General features: G+C 36.1%; 1 protein-coding gene across 1 annotated transcript in view; it reads left to right on the forward strand.

Annotated features, from left to right (window-relative positions):
• nolo (no long nerve cord) overlaps nucleotides 1–20,864 on the forward strand; it is a 600,625-nt gene that overhangs the window by 313,492 nt on the left and 266,269 nt on the right. The window contains exon 7 of the mRNA XM_069832206.1: nucleotides 10,149–10,251. Coding sequence (XP_069688307.1) covers nucleotides 10,149–10,251 — 103 coding nt within the window. The remainder of the gene's footprint in view (nucleotides 1–10,148; nucleotides 10,252–20,864) is intronic.

Consider the following 20,864-nt stretch of genomic DNA (forward strand, 5'->3'; position numbering starts at 1 on the left):
GCCGGTGAAATGAGTCCGGGGTCCAGTACAGATAGTTACCCAGCATTTGCTTATATTGGGTTGAGGGAAAACCCCAGAAAAACCTCAATCAGATAACTTGCCCCGACCGGGAATCGAACCCGGACCACCTGGTTTCGTGGCCAGATGCGCTAACCTTTACTCCACAGGTATGGACGCATTTCATTTAATTCAGATTCTTCAGAACTAATTAGTTCAAACACATCTCTGATTTCATGTTCTCTATTACCATATTCGTTTCTGTGGTTGTCGCATTTTTGCACATTTACGTTGAAAGTTTGTTGCATTTTTAGAAGTCGAGTAGCAAAATGCGACAAATGCGACTGTGTCCGAGAAAACCCGAAATATGATAAAGTAACGGAGATGATGAAAGAGGGTAAGTGTGATTATGATGACGAAATGAACCTGAGGACCAACGGTGAAAGTTTCCCAGCAATTCTCTTTCAATTAATTGAAGGATTTGAACCAGGGCCCGCTCGTTACTCCAGAGCGGTGGACTTTGCAGTTGATGCAGTGCAATTAAGTAGCATATTATGTAGGAAAGGAAAAAATAAATAAAGGCTCTACCTCCCTACCTCACACGCCACTCAGTAGCATGTAAGAAGATCATACGTATGTAGATTCAACGGTACATGTCTGTAGCGTATTAATTAAATCAGGTAAAGCTTCATAGCTGACGCATTGCAAGAAATAAATGTTCATCCGTATCTCGTAAGCACGTCTTTCCTGTTATAAGAAAAGCAGGCTGCGTATTAATATATAGGTCATTTAAGGAAGGTGAAGTGCATGTCTCTTATAAGGAAAGTGCTTTTATAAATAGATTAGAGGAGCCCCACAAAAAGATTGCAGATAACTCTAAACGAGATCTAAAGGTTAACAAGAGCCAAAGAAACCACTCCACAGATAAGGGAAGCATGCTAAGGAGGCATATTTAAAAGCTGAAAACATCAAATATTTTAAGTGGATTAAAATCTGCAGCATAATTAAAACCACTGCGCCAAGCTCCAAATTGCGGATCCTTCTAAAGTGGAAGCTCAGAAATCGACCTCCAGACTCTGAATTTACCGCAAATGCAGACTGCGTACCGCATACAACATTCTGAAATACACCCGGAAGTAATTAACCTTTGTCGAGAAATTTGCATTGATGTTATTGCATATCTGAACGCATATTTCTAGTGGAAAGAATTTCACATAGCCGACATATTTTCATATAAGAAGAAATACCATACTATAAGCGTATTCTCTTATCAAAGTTGTTTTATTAATAATAAAACATCTTTTATGGAAAGAAAATAGGCCTAGTATTCGATATTTACGTCAGCAATTCATAAATACACGCGAGTTTATTGTGATGTACCGAAGTACGTATATGATATTTTCGTGCAGGAATTCTGCATTACCATATATTATGATGAAGCATGGCTGGAGCGGATACTGTCACACATCTGTGACATAGTTCCTGAGGGTTGGCCACTAAAGGAAAACTAACAAGCAAACATTCTGATGGGGGCAGATAAAAAACTTAAAATTTCTCTTTCCATCATGTTAATAATGTCAAAACAAGTGCTTATACAAATTTTGACCACTCGACCGCAATTACGAGGGCCGTAAAAAAATAAGTTCGCCAGGGCCGTTAACAGAAAGAAAACATAATTTCAACGGAAAATTTTATTGGAACAGACACAGCAATTGTTCAGATATTTTTCAACATATTCCCCACCGAAATTGAGACATATTTCTCATATTATCGGATCAACAGAGAGGTGCAGACGGCTGTCAAACGCTAATTCCGATCCCAGACGGCTGACTTCTATGACACAAGGATACAAAAATTGATCCCATGGTATAACAAATGGCTCAATTCCAGTGGGGGATATGTTGACATATAGCGCAACAATTGCTGTGTTTTTTCAATAATTTCTCCATGCAATTACGCTTTTTTCTGTAAACGGCCCCGAGGAAAATCACTTTTTGGACGGCCTCGTATTTGCGGTCGAGTGGCCAAAATTTGTATAAGCACTTCTTTTGACATTATTAACATGGTGGAAGAAAAAAAATTAACTTTTCTATCTGCCCCATCAGAATGTTTGCTTGTAAGAGGTGGAACTTAAACTGAGGGGATTCAATCCGGCATCGAAACTGGAATATTGTGTGGCTTAGTTGATAAAGCGTCAGCACGTAGAGCTGAAAACCGGGTTCGAGTCCCGGTGCCGAAGAGAGTTTTTCTCCGTTCTACCCATCCTCCAATACGTAAGTTTAGTCAACGGTCTGAAGGCTAGTTGAAACCTCAAAGGTGTTGCGCTCCTCATTTCTTCATCACCGCTCCTTTTCCCTCGTAATTTCATAGGGCACCGGTATTTTAATTCCGGAATTTACATGTGCCTTTCGCTAACCCATGACGAGGCCAAAAATAAGAAACGTGTTTTTTGTCCGGAATTTACATACTCTTCTTTTCAGCATAATATGACTTTGCACTTTATAAAATTATCGTAATGATGAAACTAAAGTAATGTATTTTAAAAATTCCTTCTACTTCTACTAGTTTTGCAAAGTGATAGTGTAACAGAAACTGCTATTAAAAGTGCAACTTGCAAAGTTGAAAAGTTACTTAAGGGTCGAACTTATGCTATTCAGAGCTGAGTTTGTATGTGTATTCATACGTGAGCCGACCTTGCGCTGTTGCCAAACTGCGCAGAATTTCAGCCTAATTTTCTAATTAACCATACACGTAATCGCAAAACGGATAATAGTTTTTTTTTTTATTTTTTAATGTGTTCTGTTGCCTCCTTAAATCTGCACAGTTATATTTATTTTATTATTTTATTTTAACTAGCTAGCTAGTGAGTACAAATTACATTTATAAAACAAAAATGTTTCGAGCCACTGCCGTAAGAGCCAGGCTCGTGTACGGTGTAGTCTTAGTCAATAATATAACATAAAATTTACAAGGACAGTTTACTAAATACAGTAAGTAACTTAATTCAAACCAATAAATAACACAAGAGCAAGAATAAAGAAGAAAGAGAAAAAGAGAGAAAAATACACATTTAATATAAATTGACAATCCGACAGAAGCCGGTGATATTCAATAAAAACATGAATATAGTCGACAGAAATAAAAGGTAAAAAAAAATACATTTGTTAATATTAGGCCTATATATCATGGATAATTTTACTAATTTCTTTTTTAAAATCTTCAATTTTAAAATATTTCAAATTTGGAAAATGGTATGTAATTTTATTATAAAGTCTTGGGTCGAAACTAGCACCAAGTTTAAGAGCTGCACTTGTATGACATTTAGGCTCAATTAATGGGAAAGTAGACTTTTGTCTTCGAGTACGATATTCATGTCGATTAGATTTATGTTTTATATGATTTCTGTGGTAATAAGTTAGTAAACTATATTTATAAATTTCTTCAATAGGCAATACATTACAATCTGTATAAACTAAATTTGTTGGGTAATCCATATTTTTGGTCAGACAAATTTTTATTAAAGACAATTTTTTATTGTCACTTTTTATTTTTTCACTTTGCATAAAACTGCTATACCCCAGCAGGTCGCAGAGACCAAGGATCACCAAGATGTCGGTGTAACAACCTAGAATAATATCTATCTTAGAATGCAATGTAACAGGTCAATTGGCTCTGCACGCAACTATTCATGATGATAATGATGCTTAAACTTTTTCCTCCATATTCATAGTTATTTTCATAAGAAATTTGTTCGCTTATCGCTGCTACTGCACCCTTCAAAGTGTGTAATAAATGTGAGTCCTGCTGTACCCTAGTCAGACTGCGACGGAGATCGTTTTCTTAGCAAGTCGCCACTTCGGACCGACTCCCATTCATTTAGAAAGGCGCCGACGCGTTCTTAAGCACTCGAAGAGACGCCCACAATGATGCGATTCCCATCAATCACTGCACGACACACCCGAACCCATCGCTGGCACTCTTGTTTCATCCAGTTAAGCCATAGCCACATGATTATTATTATTATTATTATTATTATTATTATTATTACTACGAAAAAAATGTCTCCTCTCGTCACATGTTAGTAGCGTTATTGTTAATAAGCAAAAATACTAACGACTTCAAAATTAAATTAAATATAGTATAAACTGTCACTCAATTAGATAACAAGAACAATAAATTGAGTTTAAAAAAGATGAAATATTCGTCTAATAGTCCGTCCATATACGTAAACCTTGTACAATTTTATTCAAAAGCGTCGAATACTAAAGCTTCCTGGTCATTGTATAGAAGGTGGGGTATATTTTTGTTGTATACTTATTTTTTTTTAGTAGGTTATTTTACGACGCTTTATCAACATCTTAGGTTATTTAGCGTCTGAATGAGATGAAGGTGATAATGCCGGTGAAATGAGTCCGGGGTCCAGCACCGAAAGTTACCCAGCATTTGCTCATATTGGGTTGAGGGAAAACCCCGGAAAAAACCTCAACCAGGTAACTTGCCCCGACCGGGAATCGAACCCGGGCCACCTGGTTTCGCAGCCAGACGCGCTGACCGTTACTCCACAGGTGTGGACTGTATACTTCTAAATTGTACTCACTTTATATATTATTTTAATGTACCGAAGTACATATGATATTTCTATGCAAATATTCTGCGTCATCATACGATGAAAGAGTAATGGAACGGAGAAAAATTCTCTCCGGCGCCGAGACTTGAACCCGGGTTTTCAGCTCTACGTGCTGATGCTTTATCCACTAAGCCACACCGGATACAACCCCGACGCCGGTTAGAATCGTCTCAGATTAAGCTCCAACTCTTGGGTTCCCTCTAGTGGCCGCCCACTGCACTACGTCATAGATGTCTATGAACGCAGGACCGAAGTCCATACATGTGCTGAGGTGCACTCGATATGAGTGACTAGTTGGCCGGGATCCGACGGAATAAGCGCCCCAAGAGTTGGAGCTTAATCTGAGACGATCCTAACCGGCGTCGGGGTTGTATCCGGTGTGGCTTAGTGGATAAAGCATCAGCACGTAGAGCTGAAAACCCGGGTTCAAGTCTCGGCGCCGGAGAGAATTTTTCTCCGTTCCATTACTCTTTCATTGTACTCACTTTGCTTACTAGCTAAATAAAAAAAAATGAAGTCACTACTCATTTCAACGGCTGAGGACTAGTAAGCAGCTTTTAAAAGGCTTTGGAAGAAATTGATTCAGATCAGATACGGTTTGGAAAAAATAGCCTATATTTATGTCCCAAATCGTCTTCGACAATATATTAAGACAGAAGGAAAGAAATTAAAAAAAAAAAACTATGAAGAATAATGAGTAGTGACTTTAATTAAGCCCAGCTATTACTTTCTCTAATGATATTATACATCGATAGTAAAAATAGATTATCAAGAAATAATGAAATATAGAAAATTAGAGAGAGTGAATAAGATAGTGAATGAATAAAACATTAAAGAATGAATGAAAAAACGCATAAGCGGATGAATGAGACAATAAATGTAACAATTATCAGATGAGATTTTGGGAGGTGAATGAGATAAATAATAAATGAGATTATGAATTAATTATTTAATTGATAGATTAGATTTTTGGAGAATAAGATAATGAATTAATAATAGAAGTAATGAAATAATAAATGATGAGATGGTAGAATGAATGAGATAATGAAATAAAGTGATAATAAAGGGATGAGATCTTAGGATAATGAATTAGATCAGGCTTGGCCAACTTAATATCTCTCGAGGGCCAGATTTAATATAGATAACTCTATCAGGTGCCAGATCATACCTTAAGTCTACTTTTATAGGTACGGAAAGAAAATTAAAAGTTATGTTATATAAAATTTAATAAATGAAGGTTTAATGCCTGGAAATTTGTCATTACTTACAGGAAATAGTAGTAATAGGAAAAAATTATTCCTTTTTCGAAAAAAAAATGAACACAAACATCTTGTAAAACATAGATCTTTTGGTCCTTAAATAATTGAAATCCGTCTAAACTTAAATCCTTCTACAAACCGCACACTTCTTAAATAATCTAGCATTACCTCGTTTTATGTGTATATATGTATATGTATATATATATATATACATATATATAAAGAGTTCGTAACTCACGAAGTAAGACGTCAGCACAGATGCATCGCGTTGTTTAGTTTCATTAGTGAAAATAGATTTCTTCTGAAAAAGTTTCCTCTTTAATTGATCACAGATTTTTTTTATTCACACGATAATTCACGAAATGTCGGTTGCATTTCTTTAAAATTGCTAGCAGGAGCTGTGCTCGTGCATGAGTTCGATTCCCGCTTGGACTGATTACCTGACTGGTTTTTTTTCCGAGAATTTTTTCCCCAACCGTACGGGGAATGTCAGGTGATCTATGGCAAATCCTCGGCCTTATATTGTCAAATAACATCTCGCTATTACAAATTCCATTGATGCTGAATAACCTATTAGGCCTAGAAGTAAATATAGGGTCGTTAAATAACTAACTAAAAAAGTTGCTATCACTTGAGAACCTACTAAGGACTGTGGTTTGTGGTTTTTATTCGTTATAAAAAATCTTCCATAAGAGCCAAAATGTAATGAAACTGTAAATAGGCTACTCTGATGCTCCCCGAGCAGAGAAAGGTCCTATCTTCTTAACCATTTCGGTCAATTGTTTAGTGTCGTGAGCTTAGAGTAGAGCTGGAGGGGACCTAGATATTTTGATATTTTATGTAACTTTAAGTGAAGACTAATGTTATTAGAACACAGATTGAAGTTTAAAAGGTAATATCCAACACGTTTACAGTCTACTACAAAATATGTAAACTTGTAAAGCGTTCTGACAGAAACTGAATAACCTACTATGTCGCTACATTGGTAAAGTTATGATTTTGAAAACTAAACTCTAGATTCTCCGGGCCAGACTAAATCAGGTCGCGGGCCGCCAGTTGGCCATCGCTGAGTTAGTAATGAATGATTGAGTTATATAATTAATAAAATAACAAACGAATAAAATGTTGAATTAATTAATGGGAGAATTAATGAGATAAGTACTAAATTAAATAATAATTAATTAATATAATAGTGAATAGATGAGATTTTTGGGATAATGACTAAAACAATGAATGAATGATATACTCAATTAGAGAACGAATAAGATAGTAAGTTGAGAGAATTATCGATTGAATAAAGTAATGAATTAATAACACAATGAAGAGGATAATGAACAGATGATACATTGAGAAAATGAATAAGATAAATGAACGAAAGAATAATGGAATGACTAAGATGACGACTAGTGTGAGCATGATAGAATGAATAAAACATTAATAGACGAGATGTTTAGAGAATGAATAAGATAATGAATGAGAAAATTGTGAAATTAATAAGCTATTGAATGAAATAATAACAAGAATAAATGCGGTGATGAATGACTGAGTTATAAAGTGAATTAATATAGAAGTTAATGAGTAAGAGAATGATATACTAAAAGAATGAATGAATGATTTAGTTCATTTTATAAATAAGAGAGAATAAGTGAGTTGATGAATGAATAAAAGGCAGAATGGATGAATTAATGAAACAAGGAATGCATGAATGAATACTGGGTTCGTAGGATATCACAAACGCGGAAGAATGGATATCCAGAGTTCGGAACTGATGAGTACGGCCGCCGCTCTATTTAAACGCAGTAAATACAGTTTTTCCAGGCCCCCCGCAGATATCATAGCCGCGCTTGTATTGCATCATCCAAGCCAGTGAACCCGACTGCTGTGGCCGAGGCAGCCAATGACTCGTGTGATGGGTTTCAGATCGCCCGCTCGACCAGTGGCAGTTCAAAAACCAGTCTAACTCCATTTGTTGCCACAGGGGAGAAGCAATACTCGCATCAGCTCTCATATCGTTGTTTCTGATGGTCCAGCTGTACATCAGCCAGTTAACTGACGTTATATCAGTAGATGGGACCGGGTACGATCCCAAACGTATATTGTGAGATTTATAGAGAACTGATATTTAATTTAGGACAGCTAACTGACGTTAGTTATATCAGTAGATAGGACAGGGTACGATCTCAAACAGATACTGTGAGATTTGTAGAGGACTCATATTTAATTTACGGAAGTTAACTGACGTTATATCGGATGGGACCGGGTACGATCCCAAATGAATACCATGAGATTTGTAGAGGATTGATATTTCATTCAGGCAAGTTAACTGACGTTGTATCAGTAGATGGGACCGGATACGATCCCAAAGAGATACTGTGAGATTTGTAGAGGACTGTATTTCATTTAGGCAAGTTAACTGACGTTATATTAGTAGATGGAACCGGGTACGATCCCAAACAGATACTATGAGATTTGTAGACGACTGATATTTAATTTAGGACAGCTAACTGACGTTAGTTATATCAGTAGATAGGACCGGGTACGATCTCAAACAGATACTGTGAGATTTGTAGGGGACTCATATTTAATTTACGGAAGTTAACTGACGTTATATCGGATGGGACCGGGTACGATCCCAAATGAATACCATGAGATTTGTAGAGGATTGATATTTCATTTAGGCAAGTTAACTGACGTTATATCAGTAGATGGGACCGGATACGATCCCAAACAGATACTGTGAGATTTGTAGAGGACTGTATTTCATTTAGGCAAGTTAACTGACGTTATATTAGTAGATGGAACCGGGTACGATCCCAAATAGATACTATGAGATTTGTAGAGAACGATATTTAATTTAGGCAAGTTAACTGATTGTACGAGAAGATTCGAAGAGAACGACAGTTACGTAGACTTTCGGCTCCCCCCTACTACCATTAATGCGCAACACAATGTCAATACGGCGGTTGCTGTCGTCTGCGATACACGAACTTTTCTGTTGATTTTCGAGTTCGTAATTTTTTCCGGTTATTATATGCTTATTTAAGTTGTGTTAACTCTCGCTTGTGGTTTTACATTTTATTTTATCCGTCTTAGTATTTATTTTATTACTGTAAGATTTTTGTTTTATCACTATTATTATTATTATTATTATTATTATTATTAATTAACTATTTTGTATTACAATCTTTGTATCATTTCTGTCACGATTATTCTATTATTATTATTATTATTATTATTATTATTATTATTTCTATCATTTCTATCATCAGCATTATTATTTGATCCCTGTAAAATTTATGTAGACTACTGGACTGTACCCGAGCACGAGGATATGCTCATTTGGGGTATCTATTCATATATATTCATTTCAAATGTAAATTGTAAATAAATTTGAATTTGAATTTGAATTTGTTATATCAGTAGATGGGACCGGGTACGATCCCAAACAGATACCGTGAGATTTGTAGAGAACGATATTTAATTTAGGCAAGTTAACTTGACTTGACCGAGTACGATCTCAAATAGACACTATGGGCCGTATTCACAGATATTCTTAGCGCGGTCTTTCGGTGGATGATCAGTGAACTAACGTTTTTCGTACTCATAAGCCAGTGTCAGCGATATATGATGTGAATCCTGTTTAGCACGCTCGTAGCCCGGGCTAGCGAAATGTCTATGAATAGCACCCTATGAGATTTGTGGAGGACGATATTTAATTTAGGCAAGTTAACTTGACTTGACCGAGTACGATCTCAAATAGACACTATGAGATTTGTAGAGAACGATATTTAATTTAGGCAAGTTAACTTGACTTGACCGAGTACGATCTCAAATAGACACTATGAGATTTGTGGAGGACGATATTTAATTTACGCAAATTAACTGATGTTATATCAGTAGTTGGGACCGGGTACGGTCTCAGACAGATATTATGAGATTTTTAGAGGACTGATAGTATACCTAGTATATAGTCACTACTTTTCGATCGAGTGGTTATGTCGCATTTCGATTTTTCCCATCCGTTTCTGCTGATCTTTCTTTCATAGCTTGAATATTAGGATCTTTCTTGAAAATATTTCCTGAGCAGTATTGGAAGTCTAAGTAATATCATGCAACTGTTTAAAATAATTTTAAAAAAGGCCCCGTAAAGTAAGTAACTGTCATGTTACTTTCCCCGTTGCACCGACCCTGCGACATAACCACTCGGTCGGGCAGTACTTCTGCAGTAGTTGTTGAACTATAGTCTCGGTTCTCCCTTGCTGCAGGTGGGTCGTGGATGAATGGGGTCCGTGCTCCGTGAGTTGTGGCGGCGGTTCCCGGTTCCGACACGTGCACTGCGCGGAGGAGGGCAACGGGACCAGGTCCAAGGTAAGTCACATCTAATTTTATACAGGGTGTTTCAGAATAGGCGTATCATTTTCTGACAGGATGTGCGTCTTTGATAACTAAAGGCAACTCGTCTGTCAGAGATCAAATTCTGTATTTGTATCTCATACAGTACATCTTCATACGCTTGTCTGCAAGGAGAGTTTCATGCTGTACACCAAAGGCACATTTCCTCATTGTCAAGCTATATACTTGTGTCATTTCTTGGAATCGGAATCAATCATTCCTTCTTGACTTTAAAATAATTTCATTAATAATAAATTGTTTTTAAATTATTAAGTATTATTATAAATCGATAGTAAACGAACAATTCGCATTTAGGCATCAAGTGGAGTAAGCGACCCTTTTTTTGTTTACAGCAGTGTATCCACCAGTGCTATGGTCCAGGACGTTATTATATTGCTCTTAAATTCGATTATTGGGCTACTTATTTTGGCCACAATAAATTTATATTTGAAATAGCAGCAACTATATTAATTAGCGTGTTCAGCACCTTCTGCAATTCTGTCAGTAGTGTTATAACGTCAGCCTTTCAACTTGTGATTCATTTTAGGAAAGAGGTATAAGTCATAAGAGCCAGGTTAGGCGAGTAGGTAGGATTGAGAACAATGGTAATGTTAGTTTATTTGTCGGAAACAATGGACTTGTAAATAGAATGCAAGTGAAAAATGTTGGAAACCACTGTCTACAGGAATATCCTACAATGTTCATTGCACCATAATGGGACTCATATTTCTTGGTATCAGATATACTTATAGACATACAACGTAACCTTTCGATATTGCTATTAAAAATTAAATACGAAATGCTACTCAAAATATCCGACAATATGCTCGTAAAACAAGAATGCTTACTTTAAGTCCGAATTTTCACCGTCATCACCAAAGTAATCCTGTATAAAATGTTTCCAGGGATTTTTACATTTTTTCGAAGAACTCGTTAACGTCTGCTGGCGTTGGCGTGATCAGTACCTTCCGCGATTCCGTTTGGCTTTTTTTGAATGGAGTCAAATTGCCGTTCTTTCAACTTGAACTTCATTTTAGGGAAGAAATAGAAGTCGCATGGATCAGGTTAGACGAGTAAGTAGCGATGGAAACAGTAGTCTTGTAATTTTTGTCAGATGGAACGAAATGTGTGCAGCTCATTGTTATGGTACAATATCCAGTTTATTCTTCTACAACACAAGCAGTTTCTGCCTCACATTATTTCCCTTACATGTCTCAAAAGTCCTATAACTTCTTTCCTCCTTAACACCAATCATCTCAGACGTATCAAAATGTCCTTTAACTTCTTTCCTTCTTAAACCAGACACGTCACACATCTCAAAACGTCCTTTAACTTCCTCCTTAACACCAGTCACCTTAGACATCTCAAAACGTCCTTTAAACTTTCTTCTTAACACCAGTCACCTCAGACATCTTAAAACGTCTTTGAATTTTCTTCCTTAAACCAGTCACCTCAGACATCTCAAAACGTCCTCTAACTTCCTCCTTAACACCAGTCACCTTAGAAATCTCAAAACGTCCTTTAAACTTTCTTCTTAACACCAGTCACCTCAGACATCTTAAAACGTCCTTGAATTTTCTTCCTTAAACCAGTCACCTCAGACATCTCAAAACGTCCTTTAACTTCCTCCTTAACACCAGTCACCTTAGACATCTCAAAACGTCCTTTAACTTTCTTCTTAACACCAGTCACCTCAGACATCTTAAAACGTCCTTGAATTTTCTTCCTTAAACCAGTCACCTCAGACATCTCAAAACGTCCTTTAACTTCCTCCTTAACACCAGTCACCTTAGACATCTCAAAACGTCCTTTAACTTTCTTCTTAACACCAGTCACCTCAGACATCTTAAAACGTCCTTGAATTTTCTTCCTTAAACCAGTCACCTCAGACATCTCAAAACGTCCTTTAACTTCCTCCTTAACACCAGTCACCTTAGACATCTCAAAACGTCCTTTAACTTTCTTCTTAACACCAGTCACCTCAGACATCTTAAAACGTCCTTGAATTTTCTTCCTTAAACCAGTCACCTCAGACATCTCAAAACGTCCTTTAACTTCCTCCTTAACACCAGTCACCTTAGACATCTCAAAACGTCCTTTAACTTTCTTCTTAACACCAGTCACCTCAGACATCTTAAAACGTCCTTGAATTTTCTTCCTTAAACCAGTCACCTCAGACATCTCAAAACGTCCTTTAACTTCCTCCTTAACACCAGTCACCTTAGACATCTCAAAACGTCCTTTAAACTTTCTTCTTAACACCAGTCACCTCAGACATCTTAAAACGTCCTTGAATTTTCTTCCTTAAACCAGTCACCTCAGACATCTCAAAACATCCTTTAACTTCCTCCTTAACACCAGTCACCTTAGACATCTCAAAACGTCCTTTAACTTTCTTCTTAACACCAGTCACCTCAGACATCTTAAAACGTCCTTGAATTTTCTTCCTTAAACCAGTCACCTCAGACATCTCAAAACATCCTTTAACTTCCTCCTTAACACCAGTCACCTTAGACATCTCAAAACGTCCTTTAACTTTCTTCTTAACACCAGTCACCTCAGACATCTTAAAACGTCCTTGAATTTTCTTCCTTAAACCAGTCACCTCAGACATCTCAAAACGTCCTTTAACTTCCTCCTTAACACCAGTCACCTTAGACATCTCAAAACGTCCTTCAACTTTCTTCTTAACACCAGTCACCTCAGACATCTTAAAACGTCCTTGAATTTTCTTCCTTAAACCAGTCACCTCAGACATCTCAAAACGTCCTTTAACTTCCTCCTTAACACCAGTCACCTTAGACATCTCAAAACGTCCTTTAACTTTCTTCTTAACACCAGTCACCTCAGACATCTTAAAACGTCCTTGAATTTTCTTCCTTAAACCAGTCACCTCAGACATCTCAAAACATCCTTTAACTTCCTCCTTAACACCAGTCACCTTAGACATCTCAAAACGTCCTTTAACTTTCTTCTTAACACCAGTCACCTCAGACATCTTAAAACGTCCTTGAATTTTCTTCCTTTAACCAGTCACCTCAGACATCTCAAAACGTCCTTTAACTTCCTCCTTAACACCAGTCACCTTAGACATCTCAAAACGTCCTTTAAACTTTCTTCTTAACACCAGTCACCTCAGACATCTTAAAACGTCCTTGAATTTTCTTCCTTAAACCAGTCACCTCAGACATCTCAAAACGTCCTTTAACTTCCTCCTTAACACCAGTCACCTTAGACATCTCAAAACGTCCTTTAAACTTTCTTCTTAACACCAGTCACCTCAGACATCTTAAAACGTCCTTGAATTTTCTTCCTTAAACCAGTCACCTCAGACATCTCAAAACGTCCTTTAACTTCCTCCTTAACACCAGTCGCATTAGACATCTCAAAACGTCCTTTAACTTCCTTTAACTTCCTTTCTCCTTAACACCAATCACTTCGAAAATCGCAGCAACACAAGAACACGGTATAAAGAACACAGCCAAAACCCAGAAACACATACGCTTATACAGACGACAGTTGGCAGACTAGTTGTTGAAGGAAACGAAAGAGCGGATACATTAGCGAAGCAAGTAGCCTCGACCAACGCAGAATATAAATATTCCACCTGTCCTATTTCATACATTAAGCAGAAGATCAAGCACTCAAGTGGAGTACATACTGGAACTCTAGTGTTAAAGGCTCTGTGACCAAGAAATTATTCTTTCCCAATGTACAAGACAGACTATGTTGCAGTCAGTTCTCAACCGACTTCTTTATCACTCAATTTATGACCGGCCATGGAAAATTCGGTTCCTACTTTGAAAGATTTAGGATCAAAAGTGCATAAGAATCTCTGTGCATATGCAAAGACAATCAAACTGTGGAACATTTGATTTTTCACTGTCCAGTGTTCGAAAGAAAAAGCCACTTTTTAAGATATCATATCTCGGACTGCAATTTAAATTACTGCACACCCCTTTACCATTTACTTAGGAAAAAATGTTGTTATAAACAATTCACAGAGTTTATACACCACATCGACGCAAGACTGTAGCTATTAAGTGTATGTAAATTAATGATGATATAAAATCCTAATGCACTATGTAAAACAAGGTGTCTCTCTTTGGGACATAATAATAGTAATAACAACAACTATGTTTGTATTATAGATTTTACTATTGTTCAGTATTTGATGACAGGTATATAGTTTGTAACCGTTAAGTAATTTTGTTTTTATTTCTTTACTACCGCAAACCACCTATATAATAGGCATTTAATTTGTAACTAAGCCAATTTTGTGCATTATCTCTTTACTATTGCTTAAAATTATGTATAAAATCGCAAATTTATGTAATATTCTTGCAATTTCTCTACACCTTCGATTATAATTTGTAATTTAATTTAATTTTGTTTTAACTGAATGTAATTATTTCATAACGTATTTAGTATTGTTTATTGTCTATTAATTAGTGTATTTATATTGTAACTATGACTCATGCCTACTACTACTTCTTTAAAATTTTGTATTATCTCTACATAATGTATTTCACATGTAACAAACTACAACCCTAATATACCAAAGGTAAAATAGGGTTTCAATATTTGAATAACAATAATAATATAATAGTTGTTGAAGGATACACCAAGAGACACTTAGCAGCGCAGATTCATACCACTAGTGGTTTGCACTGGATATTCAAATTCTCCAGTGTTTTTGGTCTTACTTCGTATAAAAATATGTTACGTATTTATAACTGAAAATACGTATTCTTGTTTCAGTAGGACTTTAAAATGTTATTCTGAAACACTTTCCATCGAACATTTAGTGTTCGCTTTCGTAAATATTAGGCCATTGTACAGGAACATCATTTTATTTTTACTTCAATTTTTATTGTACCTGAGTTTTTGTATGTACTTCACTCCCATCCCTTCTACTAATGAAGTTCCAACTGTCCTCCACACAGAACCAAGGTCGCATATAGTACTGAGTTAGTGAGTATAGTACGTTCCAGAAATATGTTCGCATTTTCCAGGAACGAAAGAGCTTTCAATATTGAATCATATTTTCGTACAGGTACTGTCGTCCGTTTGCCTACGTCGCATCCCGATTTCCCCCACCTACTTTTACTCGCACATCTGCAAAGCTAGTGGTTGGGCTGTCTTGGCTCTTTTCCGAAAACATTAATTTCTGTTGTAATATTATACAACTGTTTAAAATAACTTAAATAAAAGGGTCTCGTTAAGTAATTAACTGTCACGTGATTTCCCCTCTTTCTACGAACCTGCGACATAACTACTTGAACGGACAGTAGATAGCATGTCTGAGTAATTTTATCTTTTCGGATCGGGCAGAAGTGAAGATTGAATTTACAGTACGTAAGGTACTCTTTTATAGAGTAGGTACAGAATTATTTCAACATGAGTTACTAGTACGAAGGATGAAACTGGTAATTGGAATTAGATGCAATAGTCTATAGTGCGATAATATGCACAAAAAATTTGAAGCCTGTATCAAAATGAACGGCCACCATTTTCAAAAATGTGTTTAAATATCCACATTATGATTATTTTTCAATTTAACTTCATTCTCTACATTGTAAGCTAATGTGCAGTAGACAGTATACTGTAATATACACTGCATAATGAATACGTTCGCATGGATAACTCAGTTCGTGAGTAAAAACACTTATTGTTAATACTGTACTGTATTTTGATTAAACAAAAGCCTAATGAAAATTATCAAACTCAAACTTGCGACATTTCCTAGTTTACGTAAATGGACGAACTATTTTTCTCCCCTCCTATACCTAGTAAAGTGATTTGTTTGTATTTTACGTCAGTATCATCGAACTCCGTTCGTGGAAGGGATAGCAAACGGTGTTTTCTGTTTTCAACCGTTAATCCAAAGGTATAGCCAGGTTAATATTAAAAATGTTAGTAAAAATAAAATGATGTCCCTGTACTTCTCCTTCCGGTCAATGCAATGATGAAATTTAATTATACTCGAATAACGTATACGTATTCTTAAGTTACCGGTACACCTGAATAACAAACGGCAGGTAACATAGTGTAAATCTCCGATTACCTTAATGAGTCTTAACTAGGTGCATTTTCGGATCGTGATATCTCAGAAACAGTCAGCCTTAAGAAAGCGCGCCTTTTGCATTTTCGATGTACATTTTCAAGCGGAATACATCCTAGAAGTTTGTGGGGAGAATCTGAACAATCTTTATATTTGAATTTAAGTCAGTTTGTCTTAGATTTATATGTAATGGAGTTCCAGATTTCTAAAATAATCTACTCATTATTACAACTCATGCACCGGTCAATGCAATGATGAAATTTAATTATACTCGAATAACGTATACGTATTCTTAAGTTACCGATACATCTGAATATCAAACGGCAGGTAACATAGTGTAAATCTCCGATTACCTTAATGAGTCTTAACTAGGTGCATTTTCGGATCGTGATATCTCAGAAACAGTCAGCCTTAAGAAAGCGCGCCTTTTGCATTTTCGATGTACATTTTCAAGCGGAATACATCCTAGAAGTTTGTGGGGAGAATCTGAACAATCTTTATATTTCAATTTAAGTCCAGTTTGTCTTAGATTTATATGTAATGGAGTTCCAGATTTCTGAAATAATCTACTTCATTATTGCAACTCATCACGCAGACACTTAACGCTGCTGGCTTGAAGCCTTGTATTTGCTACGAAAGAAAAGGAACCAGAAACAAAATAGTGGTAATGAGTGGGGGTGGGTTAAATGAATTCTTGCCGCTTAGTTAATTAATTGCTCCGCGGACGGCGCTATCGGGCCACTCCAGCTTCGCAAAGCCGCTACAGCGAGTCTGGTGGCCCAGATAGCGCCACTTAATGGATAGCGACAGTTCGCAATTCACTGTTCGAGCACCGCTCACAACTTACGTATGTATATGCCTTTAACGACAGTACACATTCTTTTATTTTCGTTTATGATATAGTACTTTTATTCCTTTATTTGTTTATCTTTTTATTATTCTATTAATTCAGATCAGTATCGATTTATTAATTTCATTTTATACTCCTTTCATTTGTTACCTTCTCATTTATTTGCATATTTATCTATTACATTTGTTAATACATATACAGGGTGTCTCAGGAGGAATATTATATTGTTTAGGAGTCGCAGTATGCGCTATTCTAGGTGAAAAAGTTCATATAAACATGTGTACAATTTTCAGTGTATCTGGAAATACAGTTGTTTGAATATTACCCATAAAAGGCCTTGAAGAAAGGTATAAAGGAGAGACAAATGGCTTTATATATATTCGATGGTGTTCTGGTAAAGGGGAAGGGGACCGGAACCCTGTAATGTGCTCAAAATTTTAATTTTTGTTTTTTATTGATTTATATTCTCTGAAAAATCTCTGCGGATTAAGCAGGTAGGATGTTCCGATAACTTTGGCAGTCATTTTCCATAAGTTTGTATTTTTCTCTATAAAATGCACCATATCTCAGCTATTAGTGATTAGACTTATTTCAAATTTTCTATGTGTGTATAGTTGGTATTCTAGCATAAATTCACACAGGAGTTTTTAAAAATAATAGTTTTAAAGCAGATTTCTTAAAAAATATATAAAAACAATGAGGTAAAAATTACATATTCAGAAAAAATTCATAAATCCATAAAATATTATATTTTTGAAAATCTTTCGATCAATTTACTTATACGAGTTTCAGATATAAGCTGTAAAAATTTCATTGTTCTACTCCCAACAGTTTTAGAGAAAAGGTACAGTAAATATCACTAATTTAACATGTGTTGAGATAGGTTCCCGATACCCTTTAAGTCATTTTTGGTATAAATGGAGTTTTGTTCCCCAGGTAAATACAAAAATTAAATTCTACAAATGTGTCTGCAAAAAAACAAACAAACAAACAAAACAAACAAAAAACAAAATAATACTAGCATTTGATGTGTTTTATTTGTGTAGAAAATTATTTGCAATAAGGGTTCGAAGTTTAATTTTCATTAATCTCAGGACTCATGTTTATGACTTATCATCTACCGGTGTAGCTCAATCGGCTAAAGCGCTTACTTGCCGATACGAAGTTGCACTCGGGCATGGGTTCGATTCCCGCTTTGGCTGATTACCTGGTTGGGTTTTTCCCGAGGTTTTCATCAACCGTAAGACGAATGTCACGTAATCTATGGAGAATCTTCGGTCTCATCTCGCCAAATACCATCTCGCTATCACCAATTCCATCGACGCTAAATAACCTAGTAGTTGATATAGTGTCGTTAAATAACCAAGTAAAAAAATATGACTTTACCCAAACACCTTCGAAATGAAAGCCTTATTAAAGAGATGATATATACAATATAGTCATCACGTAACACATCATCTAACAGTAACATTTCCCAAACGATTTATAGGTTGTGGTTATCACCTCCCATTAGCCACCATTGTCCGCAGGCCTTAGTCACTTAGATTGTTTTCTCTGGGGATGAATAAAAACCGATTTCTATTAAGAAAAAGGAAATGCAACGTGCACATATTATCGGTATAATGCAATTGGTACCCACGTCGGCAACGTAGCGTTATAAGAATTCGGCGATAGGCGCTAAAACACGAGCCGCATCTGCGGTAAAAGTAGCTTCATGAAAAATTACCATTTGCTTTAAAAAAGATGTTATAAATGACGACCCTGAGCTGCCTGGCATATTTAGCATCTTTTGAACACTCGACGCAGCTCTTCTGCCTGTATTGCTCGAACTTCGTGTTGTATATTGTTTTCGAGTTCGTCGTTGGAATGCGGATTATTTGCATACACACGTCCTTTCAAATTTTACCACAGATAAAAGTGACAGGGATTTAAATTAGGGCTCATCGGAGGCCACAGACCACGACGAAACTCGTTCACCGAAAACTGCATTTATTTCTCTCATGAAAATGTCCCCGGTATAAGCATAAAATATCCGTAATATTTTGCCTCATCTGTTAGTTCATTGAAAAAAGAGTATGTTGTGCACATAATAACGGGAATTCACTGTCTCCTCAAAAAATATGGGTCCAATTACCCTACTCCCACTTCTTGCATACCATACTTCGACTTTTTCGTCGGAGAGAGAAACTTGTGGACCACTCAAAGGGAACCGTGGCTCATCAGTAAAAAAGACTAAATAGGGGTCAACAACTCCATCATGTACCGATTGTTGATTGTCTGGTTACCTGACTCTTCAAGACGGTGCACTACACGAAAAAACATTCACCCCCTATAACTTTTGTTACAGTTTCTTTATAAAATTAAAAATAGGGAAGCTACAGGCAGTGTTTCATACTTTTTACTCACCTTCTATAACAATTCGTTCGAAACATGATGCGTAAAATACACATACAATGGTAGAAAACATAAATAACGTAAAAAAAACTAAAAACTCGATAACAAACTAACTCTTGTTATGGTTATTCTGTACTACAAAAAAAAAAAAAAAGAAAAAACGACGAACCTTAAAAAAATCAATATCCCCTTCGGTGTTTTGATCGTATTCAAACATTGAAAACTGCCACATCTACGATATATATCAATATCATGTGATATTCTACTCGTACATTTCCCTTAGCCGTCTCATTCACACACGGGAAAAGTAGCCTACATTCTTTGTACACTTAATAATGTGTGCTGCAAACTTATAAATATTAATTGTGTCAAAAGAAGTCAAAAGCCATTGCGCGGGACTATAGAATGATATTGGAAACATTTGACGTGCGTAAGAACGTAATTTAATTAAAATTAAATTATGTTTCATTTAACGACGCTCGCAACTGCCGAGGTTATATCAGCTTCGCCGGTGTGCCGGAATTTTGTCCCGCAGGAGTTCTTTTACATGCCAGTAAATCTAGTCACATGAGCCTGTCGCATTTAAGCACACTTAAATGCCATCGATCTGGCCGGGATCGAACCCGCAGCTGGGCAACAACTTCTCTTAATGGAATTTAAAGTATTAAGAATGTGTTAATATTCCGAAGACAGTAGTGCATTCATTTGCAATTACTTTAACAGTAAAAAAAAAAAAAAATACATTTTATTATCACCTTCACCACCACCATCATCATTATCATCATATTCATTGGAGCCTATCGGACCGTGCGTTCCTTTCTTGGTGAGTAAATTCAAACGAATTGGCTCAGTTTTGTACGAACGTAAAGGAAGAAGGGGCGGAGATAAACAGCTACAGATAATACACATATGTGTATGGTGTTTAAAAAATGCATTTTCCTAACGAAAACCAGCGACGGATATCCAAAGACTTAAATCAGAAAAGAACGTCAGTTCAGCGAACGATCCATGAATTGAGAAAGCAATATTTTGAACGGGTTTTTAAAAATTGTGTTTTTTATTATAGTGTATTAAGGAGCCTACATTATTTTTAATGGCACTACTTTTTTTTTTTCATTTTTAGATTCTTCAGGTCTCAGAACATACAAAATCATATTTTTACTATTTATAAACTATTGGTTTATAAAAAACATTGCCTCTAATTTGTGATCCCAGTGTATCTATACATAACAAAGATAAATATTACATTATATTAATGTATCACTACGGAGAATAGGCACT

The sequence above is a fragment of the Periplaneta americana genome, chromosome 8 (genome assembly GCF_040183065.1).
Source record: "Periplaneta americana isolate PAMFEO1 chromosome 8, P.americana_PAMFEO1_priV1, whole genome shotgun sequence".
Lineage (NCBI taxonomy): Eukaryota > Metazoa > Arthropoda > Insecta > Blattodea > Blattidae > Periplaneta > Periplaneta americana.